We start from the raw sequence: 16,363 nt of genomic DNA on the forward strand, positions 1-16,363 counted from the left end.
GGGTTTGCAAACACGAGGTAATAATACATTAGACCGGGTTTGCATTAGCAAAGGTACTATACAGAGTACCAGAGTTAGCAAACACGAGGTAATAATACATCATACCAGGTTTGCATTAGCAAAGGTACTATACAGAGTACCAGAGTTAGCAAACACGAGGTAATAATACATCATACCGGGTTTGCATTAACAAAGGGTATGATACAAAGTACCAGAGTTAGCAATCACAGGGTAATAATAATACATCGTAAATCTCGTTGAAACAATAAATTTGTGAGACCCTTCACAGTGTACTTATCTAAGTACGACTTTTAAGTCCTGACCTATTAACCAGAATCTCTTGTAGGGAAAGCGTGAATTTGTGTATAGATCTATATGGGACTGACAATCCCGCACCCCTACTGTTCGCTACAGTTTGGCCGGCAGGCCTAGGGTGTCAAATATCATATCCATTCCGACGCGTGAAGAACGTCGCATCAGGCATTTCAGTCATATTAGTATGGTTAATAGAACTCACATGGATAAAACAACGAGTGAATTACAAAGTAATATACTTTTCTTAAAACAGTAAGAAAAGATAATTACATCCCGACCAAATATACCTTCTGTAGTTTTTACTTACAGTAAAAGCTACGTATCATGAAATCAAGTATTGTACTTCTGGTTTTGAACATTTAAAACCACAAGGCAGTATTATGGATAATACAATATTTTCCAGGATTAATACTAAGGTTTTTACTATAGAACAGATATAACTAAGAACACTTTTACAAATGAAACGGTTTATGGGATTAAACGACTTTTACAAATGAAACGGTTTATGGGATTAAACCACTTATACAAAGGAAATGGTTTATGGGATTAAACCACTTATCAAATGAAACTTAGTCATTCAATCTTTGTAACTAGTATAACATAAAAGACCTTTAGTGGTTAATTCTATAATTCCTTAGTTATTACATCATAGTTATACATAAGTAATATCCGATTGACAGTGAAATGTGTGACTTCCGCCTTACTTCCTTTTCCTTGTTTGGTTGTGGGCTTAGGGAAGATACACCCATTTTACTGTCCATTCGATATTGGGTTATATATAATCAGTATAAACTAAGTAATTACAGAGGGAAACTATTGAGGTTATCAGTTAATCACCTCAGGAAATATAGGATTTCCTGGAGAAACCAGTGAACTTATCCACAGAACTTAGGGTATACTTAACAGAACTAAAATACTTATGAACTCACCAGCTTAAATGCTGATCTACTCTTTCCAAATAACTTGTATTCTCAGGAATCCAGTAGACAGGTACACTCCCAAAGCTTTTGAGAAGACTACCTAGTACCTTACCGTGATTCTTGTCTTCTACTGTACCTACTTTGGTGTTTGAATATGTAATGTTTAAACACTTATGTAAAACTTATACTTATTAATACAATAGTTGATTGTACTTTGAGTACTATATTGCATGTGTTGTGATACTTACCTAAAGTCCTCCGCCCCCGAACGTTTCCGCCATTCTGGTTTGGGGGTGCGACAGATTGGTATCAGAGCCGTGTTTATAATGAACTTTGTATATCAGTCATAAAAGATATACAACTATAAACCCATTGGGATAAAAACACTCTGACCAAGAGTTATACTTTAAAAATATATCAATATTTTATAAAAGTATAAGTACGTGCAGAGTATATATACTAGAATGAGTATCACAAGAAGAACAAAACAAAAGTATTTAGATGTTGGACATTGCAGTTAAACCTAGACAGTGACGTAATCATATCTGGGATCGATATAGCCTGATCAACTATATTCATTCGAGATATGACCAACATGTGTTTGGGGAGTGATTGTAGTGTTGCAACTGGTCTAAAACTTACCTAAGTACTAGAAGAATTCTAGAACCAAACATAAAGACTAAAATACTATGTGAGTATTTTAGGATGCTATAACAAGAAAACTGAAAACTTGTCAAGTTCTTATATCTAGAAATCCAAGAATCAAACTCATAACTAAAATAACATGGAGGTATTTTACATACCTTTGGGGAAATGTTAAAAAGATCTTTTCTGATAAGTCTATAGTTACTAAGTGGATACGTTAAGGTTATATATAGCCGAGATTTTATAGAATTAGAATATGTGATTTTCACTCTACTTCCTTTTCCTTGTTTGGATGTGGTTTTAGAGTAGGATTACTTATTCAAAGGTCTATTTGATCTGGATTATATATAATCGGTACACACCATGTGATTATAGGAGGACCAGAAAGAATCACCTTCGTAAAAATTCAAATTTTCTCATAGATTCTTTAGACATTCCCATTCTCGTATACACCCGTTAGATAAACATAGTTACTCCAGCAATCAATAGAAGAGTCAAGGAGGATCCAACAGAATTTCATTAGGAGAATTCCAAGAAAGAAACATATGAGAAGTAAATAAACTATAGAAATCATTTAGTGCCCTTACCCTATTAAGGACACCAATGAAAGATTCACACGAACTTCCGAGATTCAAAATCTTCATTACGAAGTAATGGGGACCAGTGTCAGAATCGGAAGTAAGACAGCTCAGGAATTCAATATACCTACAGAGGAGAAGGACACCCTATAGATACCAGGAGGAAACAAATCATTACCACCCAGAATAGAACAGAGAACAAAAGAAAACCACGTGTGATTCATGTGAAATGTTTGAACACCATTTCATCTAAGTAATAACTAGTAAATCGATTCAACCTAGTGAGTTAGTGATTTCATTACTCACATTAGGTTTTAAGCTTATCCTCTTTTCCTGTCACGGCTAATAACAATAAATCAGATCACGAAATCTTAATTGATAGTGATTACCTCTCAAATTCATAAGTCTGTTTTATGTAGACACTGTTATGAATTGTTTTCGAATATTTTCGAAAATTGGGAAACGATATCCACCAAACAAAGGTAACTTAGTTCGGATGATACTCGGTTCATAACCATTCTAGAAACTTATTTCTATTCCTTACCAGGACTGCATCATAGGGATGCAGGTCGAATCATTAAGAACAATATAACAAAACGAAAGATTTATACATAGATATCAATGTTTAGAATACATCTAGAGACAACGATAGTCGCTCACGAGCTCATTTTCTTATCATGAAACAGAATCATGCCTTCAAAGAATTGTAACCAACCCACTAGCGAAACACCAATCCTTCAGATAGATGCGGCTACGTTTCAAGCTGCGGTCACAGCAGCTGTAGCAGCTGTCATGGCACACCTGAATGCTAACAATGCAAATGTTAGTAGTAATGTTATCGGTAACCCCGATCGTGGTGATGGCCAAGTACAACAACGAGCACCTACTTGTAAGGACACCTTGAACCTTAAGCCTAATATCCTTAAACGAAAGTTCGAGAACAAGAAAGGGAGTTGTTCAACTCAAGAACCTAACAGAGGGCAACTAACTGCGGCAGTCAATACCCCCATCAGCCCTGTTATTCTAGCACCAACCAAGCCGTACTTAGGAAACCTCCCACACTGCAGCAAGTGCAACTACCATCATCATGGAGTTTGCCGAGAGCTGCATTGCAATAGATGCAACATAAAGGGGCATACCGCCCGCATCTGTAGAACTCCGGTTGAGTTCATCACTTCAACTGCCAATGTTGGAACCATTCTCATATGTCACTTTGTGGTGAAATAGGACATTACAAGAGGGACTGTCCAACAGAGAAGAACGACGGGGGAGCAGGAGGAATTTGACCCCAATACATGGGGAAGCATCAAAGAACCCTGCTATATTTTGGTATGCTTCCAAACCCCGATAACTATCTAAAATTATGATTACTCTTCCGTTCAAATTAAATCACAACAATTATATAAAATCTGAAACCCTAACAGGTAAGCTATGATGACTTAGTGTATACATAAGGGTCATTTATAATTAAGATTTGTAGACTTAGAGTGAGTAATCCCGCCTCATTTCCCGTTCCTTGTTTGGTTGTGGATTTAGGGCAGGGTTGCTCAGTCAAAGGTCTTACCAATCTTAATTATACATGACTTGTATACACCAAGCGATTATAGAGAGACCTAGTAAGGATCGTTTCATGAAAGTACATAATTTCAAATTATCAGAACCCTCGTATTGGTAGTACCCACCAATTTCGAATCAAAAAGGGGTTCGTAGTGATAATAACAAAATAAAACCAGAAACGTTGAAAACTTAGGTTCATAAGATATCATCCTAGTAATCATTCCTCCCAGAACGACTTAATATCTATTTCGTCGAGAAAATTCTGACATCCTCCTTCGACATGGTTTGGCCTGGCCCTTACCATGTGAAAATTATTATGCTGTATAAGAGAACTTTTCCTTAATCAGCTGTAAGATGAAATTCTTCCAATCCATAACACAAAACCCTTAGGTTGTCTCTCATTTCAAAACTTCAGAAGTACCCATACGAAGGGTACCACAACATTCTAGCTTACTCAGTAGACAGGAAACTTCAAACGAAAAGCACCGAAGTAGTCATAGAAGTCAGTAACTACCGAAGTACCCCAATAGATCTCGTAGGAAAATCATTGTACCGCAGGTCAAGTTCAAGAATAGAGACTAAGAACTCATTAAGTTAATCTATCACTGCTAAGTGTATACACGAGAGTGGTATATAAGTTAGACTTAACAAGATTAAGGATGTGTGATTCCGCCCTATCTCCTGTTCCTTGTTTGGTTGTGGACCTGGGGCAGAGTCACCCATCTGAACATTTTGTGAAATCTAAATTATATACGACTTATATACACGAGGTGATGGTGGATGAGCTAAGTATGAGTCTGATCATGAACTTCGGAGCAAAAGCTTGCATCATGTATTCTACCAGGTGGAATTCAACATGAGACCACGACAGTGGGTCGAGCTACTAAATGACTACGAATTCGAAATTCGTTATCATCTCGACAAAGCCAATATAGTAGTTGACACCCTATGTCGGAAAGAGTACCCAGGTCATAGTGCCAATCATTGACTATGATAACCCATTCAAATCTGTCCACACAAAGTAAGGAGGCTCAACAAGAAGCCTTGAAACCTGAAAATGTGGAAAGTAGGGAAGATAACTAGAACGTATGAGTGCACGGTATTCCAATATCTGTTGTCTCCGCTGAGATAATAGAATCATCTCCCAGTTCAGGCAATCACTCAAAAATCTCTGGGAACTAGAGTAGTCATAATCCTATATGATCGACTATGGTAAAGAATGGGATACCCATTTACCAATTAGTCGAGTCCTTTATCACGCTAGCATTTAAGTTGCTCCATTCAAAACCTTCTGCGGTCATAAGTGCAGATCATATCTGCACTAGACTAAATTAGGTATTACGCAACTAACTAGATATCCAATTTCCACATAGCACCCTCGCTGATCTGGAATTCATCCGAGAAACTACCAAAAACAAAATACGAATCAGGAAGCGAATTAAAGCTTCCAGAGTTAATCAGAGAAGCTATGGCTTCGATAAAAGAAAACCCTTGGAATTCCAGGATTGATAACCTTGTCATATGAAGGTCTCACCCTGGAAGGACAAGATACGCTTGAGAAAGCGTGGAATACAAAATTCAAGGTACATACGACCATTTGAGATTCTCACCAGAATCGGTCTTGTACTTTTAAACTTAAACCAGCACAAAAACTTAATAACATTCATCCCATCTTTCACATATCTAATCTAAAGAGATGTCTATCCGATGAAACACTTGTTATTTCACTCGATGAAATCAAATTAATAAAAGTCTACACTCTGTAAAAGAACCAATGAAAACCATGGATAGGGAAATCGAAAGAACCAAGCAAAGTCTTATCCCGTTAGTGAAGGTTCGTTGGATTACAAACCGGGGACCTGATTTCACTTGGGAAAGGGAAGATTAGACCTGGTCCATGAGTATCACTTTAGACTTAATTTCGGGACGAAATTCCTTCTAACGGGAGGATAATGTGACACCAGTCAAATTTTGGTCAAAAATAAACTGATCAATAATCGTAATTGGGATGAACCAAGTGGTAGAGTTTGTAACAAGGTTTCCAAAAACATAAAGAACACTGAAATTCGAGTTATAACGAAGAAGTTATGACCAATCGAAAATCCGCGATAAAACCGGCAAAACACTGTTCAGTGTAAAAAGTGAATTTTCGATAAAAGGCTTTTTAGCCTTAACAATCTAAATGAAAGTTGTAGAATATGTTAAACCGAGAACGTTCATAAAAAGAACGTAAAAATCTAACTTCGTATGAGGAAGTTATGATTTTTCGAAGTTTCGGTTTAGCAGTAGACAGCTAAAAATTTGAAATATAAATCAATCGATATTTAGCCAACACAACTTAAACGAGAATCGAAGTTCTCGTCAAAAGTAGCACAACGGAAAAAAGACAGACGAAAACGGACGTCAGATGAAGAAGTTATGAATTTTTAACGGATTTCCTGTCCCGGTCAGTTAAAAATAATAATATTAAAAATAAAGTCAAAACCAGCCGACGAAGTCTAAAAGAAAGTCGTAGAGTATGATTTTACCTACGCGTTCACATAAAGAACGCCAAAAACGGAGCTCGTATGCGAAATTTATGAATTTCGCAAGTTTTTGGCACGAAAATCGAAAAATCTAGAAAACCGGGAAATTTCGCATGAATCATCTTCGGACACGTCACCTCGCATGCGAGGCCTCCACGTGTCACCTCCTGATAGGACCGAGCTTCGCGTGTCGCCTTCTGATTGGACCAAGTCCGCGGTCCACTAAGCCTCAGACATCTTCGGAGGAGACACCCCGCGGACACTCCTCGGATGCTCCTCGGACCCTCGTGCCCTCCTCCTATTGGACCGAAGCCTGGTCCAATCCGAAGCTGCCAGCTGCGAGCCGCCTTTCCGAACCGAAGCCACCTGTCCGAACCGAACCACCGCTTCGCCACCTGTCCGAGGCACGTGTCTCGTTCTCCTTGCTCCGGATTCGAGGCTGCGGCCTATATAAGGCATGCGAGCCTTCTCGGATGGATGACATTTTTCACCCCAAATTTCCCCATTTTTCACATTTTCACCCCCTCGACTTTCTCACGACCCCCCAAGGCCCCGATATCGTGTATAAAGCCCGAAGCAAGCCCCAGAGCCCCGGAATTCTCGAGAAGTTATCCTCTCTCCAGTCGAAACTCTGCCCGATTTGAGCCGGTTTCTTGTCAAATAAACTCTTTCCGGGAAACGAAACGCTGCCCGAATCACCGCTTATCAAAGTGAGTTCATACCCCTATAATTTACCTTTTTAATGGTTTTCAAATGCTTTTTAGGGGGAGGGGGAATACAAGTTTAACACAATATTGAATTGTGTTAATATATGTATGTGATATTAATCACACAAAGAGTTTCCGTATGCTTTTAAGAATTACCAAATACTTCCAAAATAACTTAAAGTCATGTTAAAATTTTAAAGTCATATAAACTCCGTTATATTCTTTGAAAAATGTTTTATAAACTTTTTCAAATTATAAATGCCAAAATCATGTTTATATATGTATAAATATATAAATAAAATTTGAAGGACCTAGGACTAATGAATTATCTTATTTCCTTTTCCTTGTCTGGATGTGGAATTGAGGTTGTATTATTTGTCCGAAGGTCGTTTCCTTCTTAATTATATATATATTATACATATATGAGTATAAAAGGTTACTCCTTTTGGTATCATTACCTTTGTATCAGGCTGAGCAAAGGTGTTCATCCATGAGAAATCATGCTAATCAGATAAAACATATAAATTATAATAGGTATAATTTATGATTCAAAACTAAATATATAAGTATGATTCACGACTGTATACTTTCCAAGGAAATTACCAAAATTCATTCAACTATACCAAGATATGTATAATACCTTTAATATACGAACAACATATTAAAGAAGTAAAGATACATCATATCGGGTTTGCATTAACAAAGGTACTATATAGAGTACCAAAGTTAGCAAACACGAGGTAATAATACATTATACCGGGTTTGCATTAGCAAAGGTACTATACAGAGTACCAGAGTTAGCAAACACGAGGTAATAATACATCATACCGGGTTTGCATTAGCAAAGGTACTATACAGAGTACCAGAGTTAGCAAACACGAGGTAATAATACATCATACCGGGTTTGAATTAACCAAGGGTACGATACAAAGTACCAGAGTTAGCAATCACAGGGTAATAATAATACATCGTAAATCTCGTTGAAACAATAAATTTGTGAGACCCTTCACAGTGTACTTATCTAAGTACGACTTTTAAGTCCTGACCTATTAACCAGAATCTCTTGTAGGGAAAGCGTGAATTTGTGTATAGATCTATATGGGACTGACAATCCCGCACCCCTACTGTTCGCTACAGTTTGGCCGGCAGGCCTAGGGTGTCAAATATCATATCCATTCCGACGCCTGAAGAACGTCGCAGCAGGCATTTCAGTCATATTAGTATGGTTAATAGAACTCACATGGATAAAACAACGAGTGAATTACAAAGTAATATACTTTTCTTAAAACAGTAAGAAAAGATAATTACATCCCGACCAAATATACCTTCTGTAGTTTTTACTTACAGTAAAAGCTACGTATCATGAAATCAAGTATTGTACTTCTGGTTTTGAACATTTAAAACCACATGGCAGTATTATGGATAATACAATATTTTCCAGGATTAATACTAAGGTTTTTACTATAGAACATATATAACTAAGAACACTTTTACAAATGAAACGGTTTATGGGATTAAACGACTTTTACAAATGAAACGGTTTATGGGATTAAACCACTTATACAAAGGAAACGGTTTATGGGATTAAACCACTTATCAAATGAAACTTAGTCATTCAATCTTTGTAACTAGTATAACATAAAAGACCTTTAGTGGTTAATTCTATAATTCCTTAGTTATTACATCATAGTTATACATAAGTAATATCCGATTGACAGTGAAATGTGTGACTTCCGCCTTACTTCCTGTTCCTTGTTTGGTTGTGGGCTTAGGGAAGATACACCCATTTAACTGTCCATTCGATATTGGGTTATGTGTAATCAGTATAAACTAAGTAATTACAGAGGGAAACTATTAAGGTTATCAGTTAATCACCTCAGGAAATATAGGATTTCCTGGAGAAACCAGTGAACTTATCCAAAGAACTTAGGGTATACTTAACAGAACTAAAATACTTATGAACTCACCAGCTTAAATGTTGATCTACTCTTTCCAAATAACTTGTATTCTCAGGAATCCAGTAGACAGGTACACTCCCGAAGCTTTTTTAGAAGACTACCTAATACCTTACCGCGACTCTTGTCTTCTATTGTACCTACTTTGGTGTTTGAATATGTAATGTTTAAACACTTATGTAAAACTTATACTTATTAATACAATGGTTGTTTGTACTTTGATTACTATATTGCATGTGTTGTGATACTTACCTAAAGTCCTCTGCCCCCGAACGTTTCCGCCGTTCTGGTTTGGGGGTGCGACACCGGCTATCATTAACATAACAATACTTAGTCAAAATCCATAATACTTCTTAGGGTAAAATGACCATTTTACCCATTGGTCTAATTTTGGGCCATACCCAAGGCCCAATTCCATCTTATTTTTCCCAGCCCACTAAAGGCCCACTAATGGCCCAATTTTCTACATTGGGCCAAATTCTTTAAATGGGCCTTTTCACAAACCCAATAAATCCTTAGTCCCAAAATAAATAACTCGAGTGGCCCAATATGGCCCAAAAGGCCCAATACTCTAAGTCTCAGTTCTAGGCCTAGAAATTCTGCTCCACAGTGGGCCATGATGCCCAACTATCCAAGCCCAAACTTCTATGTCCCAAAATCCCAAGTCCTCTACTCTGCATGCGTACGCACGACGTACCTGGCACGTAAGCCCAACGTACGCTGCCCTTGACTACAACGGAAAAATGACCTGGTACGCGCTGCGTACTGGGGTGTACACACGGTGTACCAGCCAACTTCCTTGGGACTTCATTTGTGACTTAATCACCTAAGTCCTCACGTGTAAAATGTATATCCATGTCCTTTAGGGCTTCCTAGTCCATAAAGTCACAAACTTTATGTGCTTGCATGCATGGTTGGGGTAAAAACATGATTTTTGGTCCTTAACCCAACTTTGTGACCTTCAAACACTTGCATGGTTGGGGCTTAACCATCAAGGTCCGATTTTTATTACTCTAGGTGCTTCTAAGAGCCCAAAAGGACAGCTCTTATTTTCTGAAACTATCAAGACTCAAGCATCCTCAACAATGGAGTCCAAAAGTGACATAAAACACCCCAAAATCAAATCTAAACATGTAATGATCAAGATTGAAGCTTGATACCTCAAATGAGTCAGAAATGGTGCTAATCACCTGGATCTATAAGCTCCCTTTGAATCCTTGCTCCTTCTTCAAACTTCTTTCTTCTCCAAACACTAAAACAACACTAAAATACTCTAAAATGGCTTCCAAATCACAAGGACACGCAAGTATGAGCTAGGGTTTTCGTGGTGGCTGTCTAAGGGTGAGAGGGAGGCTGAACCAAAGGAATAAGGTTCTTTATATAGGGATCAAACCCTAAATTTTAGGGTTTTAGAATCTGCACACGGACAATGCGCGTACTCCTGGTACGCTGGGCGTACGTGCATGACTTCTGCGGTCCAGTCTCTTGAGTACACTGAGCGTAAATGGCAAGATACGCTCCGCGCACGGTGTTTCCTTAGCCCACTTACAAGGGCCCAAAGGTCTAATCCCACACCCTTTTAAAACTATTAACCTCATGTAAACATATAAAATAGTACCTTATAAATTTCGGACGTTACAAAAACAATGATGGGGAAGACGAAGACGAAGACACATAGTATTTCTTGTTTTATGTTATCGATGATGTTATTTTGGATTTATTAGATAATTTATGTATTATATATTAGATGTTTATTTGAGATTTGTGAGATATGTAATATGGTATGTTTGATGTTTTATGTAATGTGGTATGTATCTATTTATGTATTTTTATCAAATCTGCATTTTATAATATATATAAACTAATATCATAAAAAATATGTTTCTTCTCAAAAAAAAAAAAAACATTAGCAGCGACACCTTTATGGACGACGCAGACTAATTGCGACGACACATAACTCCGGGAAGCTTTGCCGGAAAAACTCCGGCCGATGGCCGGAATATCAATAGAGACGACGTCAATAGCGACGGCACAGGAGTATTAGAGACGACACGTATTAGAGACGACGGTATTTGCGACGACAAACAAGTATTAGCTACGAGGTAATTGCGACGTCCCTTTAGAGACGACATGTCGTCGCTAAAGGTATTAGCGACGACAGTGGGCATCATTTGCGACGATTTTTGTCGCCGCTAAAGGCTACATTTTTTGTTGTGATAACATAAAATTTAAATTTGTTATAGATAAATACATAAATTTCTTGAGAAATGTGAAAACATACCTCAAGAAAGAAAACAAAGAATGATTGTAGGCCTCTAAATTTCAATATCGGTTAAATACATTGTTATCATCCATATCCCTCCATATCCACCATCTGATTTTTGAACAAAAGACGCGATTTGAACCCGATTAAAAATGAATTATTAAATTAATAAAACTTGAAAATGATATAAAAGTTAACATATAAAATTTAAAATTGTTAGAATTAGAAAAACATTTCCTTTTCATGAGAGGCTTTCTCTATTTTAAACTACGGACGTTTAAAAAAAAACATATTAAAACATACCCGAACGATTATGTGAAACCATCATTCTGCCTCCTAAAATTGCAGGTGCCTACATGCGTAAATATGTCCGGAAAAAAAGAGTAATTTAAGCCAAAGCACTATAGAAATTATACATTATTTATGTTTAATTATCTTGAATGGGTAAGCAAAAGTGGTAACCTGTTCCTTATTGTTATAATTGGGCATATTTTCAAATTAGAATGACTTGATAAGAAAACAAAATGGAAAATATATACATGTAGGATGCTATAACAGATAAACAAATACAAGTATACTGTTATTTTCAAAAAATGTTGTATTTCCATAACTAAATAGTTAAAAAAAGTTGCATCTAAATTACACAAATCGTCCCTCATGCAAGCGTCAAAACACATATTTGGTCCCTAATTTCAAATTTTAAATCGGACCGTCCCTCATCTGTTTAAAACATGCACGTTTAATATAAATACTACAGTTTATATGTTTTAGTTTATTTGCTTTTTTATTTTATTTACGATAATTAATACAAAATAAAATAGACTTTTTTTTTTAAATTTCATAAATGGTTCAGTCATTATGGGGACTTAACGTCTCTCTCTTATAATGATCATGTAACTTTTGATTTAATAATAATAAAATACTTAGAAAAGAAAGAAAATTAGAAAATAAATATAATAATGACTGGTAGTTTAAATTTAGATGAGACCAAATGAACAACAAAATTTGTTGGAAAAGACTATGTTTCTAATTTTGAAATTTTAAGGATCAAATCTCTAAAAAAATGCACACCACAAATATTATTTTTGCAGTTTGTCTAAATATAAACAAATCATATGATAAGATTCCAAAGCAAAAAAAATTGAAAAAGTGGAGGTGTAATATATACCATTGATTTCTGTTGGAGGACCTTAAAATAAAAATTACTGAATGGTGGATTGACGTTGATGAGTAACTTTTTTATGCAATACACTAATTAATGGTGCATATAGGAGTACCCCTTTTTTTTATTTTTTTTTTAACAGCAAAAGTGTAATAAAAAGTCATCTGCTAAGTAGAAAACGCCTAACAAGACAAGGAAACAGGAAGCAAAGATACAAAAGATTTGACACGTGGTTATCAAATATCAATGTGTTAGGTACTAATTATTGTTTTATGTCTGCTTGAGTGTTTGTAATTCGTGCATGGGGAAATATAAGACGATCACACCTAGACTCCTTACACATGCATCATGTGAGTTTTTAGTCAAATGCTTTATTTTGAAAATATTTTGTATCAATCGGATTTAATTTTTTTTTTTCCAACAACCATCTCTAGCTTTTAGGAATTGGAAAACGTGGATCTCGTGAAATGTTTTAGACATGCCACCTCACCTCTTCTAACTCCTCCATTCAATTATACAACCCCAAGCTGGTGTCTATATATAGTCAAGCACTTAACGGACTAGACGTACAACTTCATTCCACACTCAGACCACAATGGTACACACTTTCATCATATTCTGAAAGTTTGTTATCTATATTTGAATAGGGATTGTCAGGTTTACATGGTTTCTTCATTGCTAGCATTCTTTCAATCTCTTTTAGTAATATTTTATTCTGGATCCATATGCAGGCAGCCAATGCAGAATGCGTATGGGGTACACCTTGGGGAGGAAAGGGTGGATCACGTACCTGGGAATTCATAATACCTGATGGCACAAGACTTACCAAGATTGATTTAAGCAGTGGAGACGCTTTAGATTTCATCCGCTTCACTTACAAGGATGGGTATGGCCATACCCATACTTCTGAAAAATTCGGTGGTGATGGTGGGATACCTCATATGGTAAGCTTCTAATTCATCTGTCATGTATACACGTATCCAAGTTAGGTTCTTATTTTATAATATATCAGTCATGATATTTATATTTCGGTTTCAGATCATCTTCGACGACAATGAGTACCTCATTGGGATTAGTGGACGTGTCGGATCATTTGGTGACAACACCGTGATTACGTCAGTGACTTTCAAGACCAACATCGGAACTTATGGTCAATACGGCACAAACCCCGGGACTGATTTCTCGTTTGGGGTCACACACGGTAAGTTTTCGGGATTCTATGGGAAGTGTGGCAGCGCCATAGACTCTTTGGGTGTCATTCTTCAGGCGTGACATGATATATGACAGCATGCATGCATGTTGTGTTTGATGGAAACAAATGTTAGATGGTCGTACGTTATTTTGGTTTCTATATGTGGTAATCCTATGTATTTTATATGTTTTAAGATCGTATCTAGTTTCTTCAGATGTGAAACTAATAAAATAAGGTAGCATACCAAGTGGAGTACAATAAGCACCCTTGTGGTGCATGTGCATTACGTTTCTCATGTACCCCTTAAGCTTCTAAATGGATTTTTCTTGCTTTCTTCTTTGCTAATACTTCCACCATAAATTTGTTTGGTTTTAGTTTCTAGCTCGTGTTGATTTCTTCTTTATTTTTTGTTCACACAATAATTTTTTCTTAGGGACAGATCCTTTTCTTTTGGAGTATTTGATGAGGACTCCAATTTATCCTTTCATACATGTAACCATATAAGGAAAAATCAACATACAAGTGAGCTAGCTGTGTCGCTCAATGGAATCTATGGGTTTAAATCACTACAAAATTGACCCATTACGACAGTCAAATCCGTTGCAATCAAATATCTGGAATATGAACTTGGGGAGGGAATGAAATATAGGAGCGGAAAATAAAAAAATATTAAACTTACTTCCCTTATTTTGTTAGTAATATTAAAAGTAATTTGTTGCACTATTGATCATTCATTGGTTTTTTGGCTGTCCTGTTGGCCCCTAACTTAACCGCCTTAAGTTGGCCCCTAAACTTAACCGCCTTAAAGGGGGAACAATTAAGATGCTTTATGTGCAATGCACATGAGTGTACTTTTCATCTATCCATGTGTGTTCATTAACATTTACCAATTAAGAATACCAAAAACACGATGACAATATGAATGCAAAGAACAGTCATCTTTTTCCTAACCTATATACTAATTTTTCATATACATAAACCTTCAAATCCATAAGTTTTGATCTTTGCAAATTGTTTTTGAATCAGACTTTGCAAGTTGAATTGTTGTTAATTAACGTTGAGCTAATATGATCATTCTATTTTAGGCTAAATCAACAAATTTTATATGTAAATTGTAATATAAACTTCAGATTATGTTAATTAGTAAAAGTCGTAGGTTGGCCATTCATAGCATTCCGATGAATGAGGTTTCGACTTCCCATTCAGAATAGGTGATAATTGCGATTTTTAGTATTTTTTTCTTTCAAAACGGTGAACTAACGTCTTACCTAATCTACTAATTTGCTTAAAATATTATCTGATCTGGAGGTTGGTTTATGGATGTTGTGATTTGTGTTTTTGAAATTAAGGAACTATATAATGTAGGATTGTGGAGGTACAAATATTTTGCACTAGATGGGTTTTCTTTTTGAGAAATTATTCAGATATTCTTGGAAATGACTTTGTTGAAGCCATTAATGAGTTTAAAAAGTCAATTTGGATCTTGAATGGATATAATCAATATTTCATTGCGCTTATCTACAAGGTTAGTAATCTACTATGTGTGACTAATTTTAGAGTACTTTCATCGATTGGGAATTTAGAATAATTGCAAAAATTTTAGCAAATATATTCAGACATATAGTTTATTCGGTTGAGAGTCTAGTTAGACCTAGGACATGCAAACGTTTTTTTAGAACGACAAATATATAACTGAAAGCTAGCAAAAATCTAGGCAAAAGAAACAATTACATGGAACCAATAAACAAAATTGGGTCCTCCAATCAGGAAACACAATTGACATTGGTTTTACAACACCTACTATTAGCCCAAATGACACTTTGAGAAACCACCTTATCAAACAACAAGCATTTTTTAGGCTTAATTTTACCTAAAAGAAAAGAATTTCTAAAGCACCAAATCGACCACCAGCGAGTGTAAAAAACAGCCTCCAGAAACTCCTGATAAAGAGAAGACAAACGCAACAAGCCAACCCAGTCAATCAAGTCTTGCACTGAAAATAAAGAAGGCATTTGAATATTCCACCATCTGTATAAAAGTTTCAATAAGTTGATAGTCAATTTACATTCAAAGAATAAATGAGTGACAGTCTCGACTTCCTTCTCGCGAATAGGACAAAAACATTAACTTTTATTGGAGTGACACGACACCATCTAATAGTTGTACACTTGTACCCAATAAGAAAATGCTTATCGATTTCAGATCTCACAGAAGACACAGAAAAAAGAACCGAAACCATCAAGGGACCAACTCCACATATCCGAAGATGAAGAGAGGATAACCAAGGATATGAAATCGGAGAAATCAGACCACTGCTCTTTCTTTATACCCGCTCTTTTTTTTCTTCTAAAAGAAGTAACCCAACCCTGTTGATGCATATCCAAAGCAAAAGAGATTTTCTTATCCAACGCGAGGGCATATAATCTGTGGAAGGAATTTTTTTTAAAGGGTATTACCAATCCAGTGATCCTCCAAAAAAGAAGTAAGCTTGCCATCTCCAATCACCATTTTGCAAAAAGACATAAGATCTATACCTTTAGAACA

General features: G+C 36.2%; 1 protein-coding gene across 1 annotated transcript; it reads left to right on the forward strand.

The window, feature by feature from the left end:
• The first annotated feature begins 13,176 nt into the window (after window positions 1-13,176).
• Window positions 13,177-14,164, forward strand: LOC145125820 (protein GOS9-like). Its single transcript, XM_079061229.1, has 3 exons — window positions 13,177-13,225; window positions 13,359-13,571; window positions 13,666-14,164. Exons 1-3 carry the CDS (start codon window positions 13,223-13,225, stop codon window positions 13,897-13,899), a joined length of 450 nt encoding a protein of 149 aa, XP_078917355.1. The 5' UTR covers window positions 13,177-13,222; the 3' UTR covers window positions 13,900-14,164.
• Window positions 14,165-16,363: the final 2,199 nt, after the last annotated feature.

Source organism: Lactuca virosa, chromosome 7 (genome assembly GCF_052849685.1).
Source record: "Lactuca virosa cultivar CGN04683 chromosome 7, Lactuca_virosa_CGN04683_v6, whole genome shotgun sequence".
NCBI classification, from domain to species: Eukaryota; Viridiplantae; Streptophyta; class Magnoliopsida; order Asterales; family Asteraceae; genus Lactuca; species Lactuca virosa.

Bases quoted from the DNA above. Each gene is read 5' to 3' on its own strand.
- LOC145125820 (XM_079061229.1), top strand. The intron at 13,572-13,665 runs GTAAGCTTCTAA...TTTCGGTTTCAG, and splicing joins ATGGTGGGATACCTCATATG to ATCATCTTCGACGACAATGA.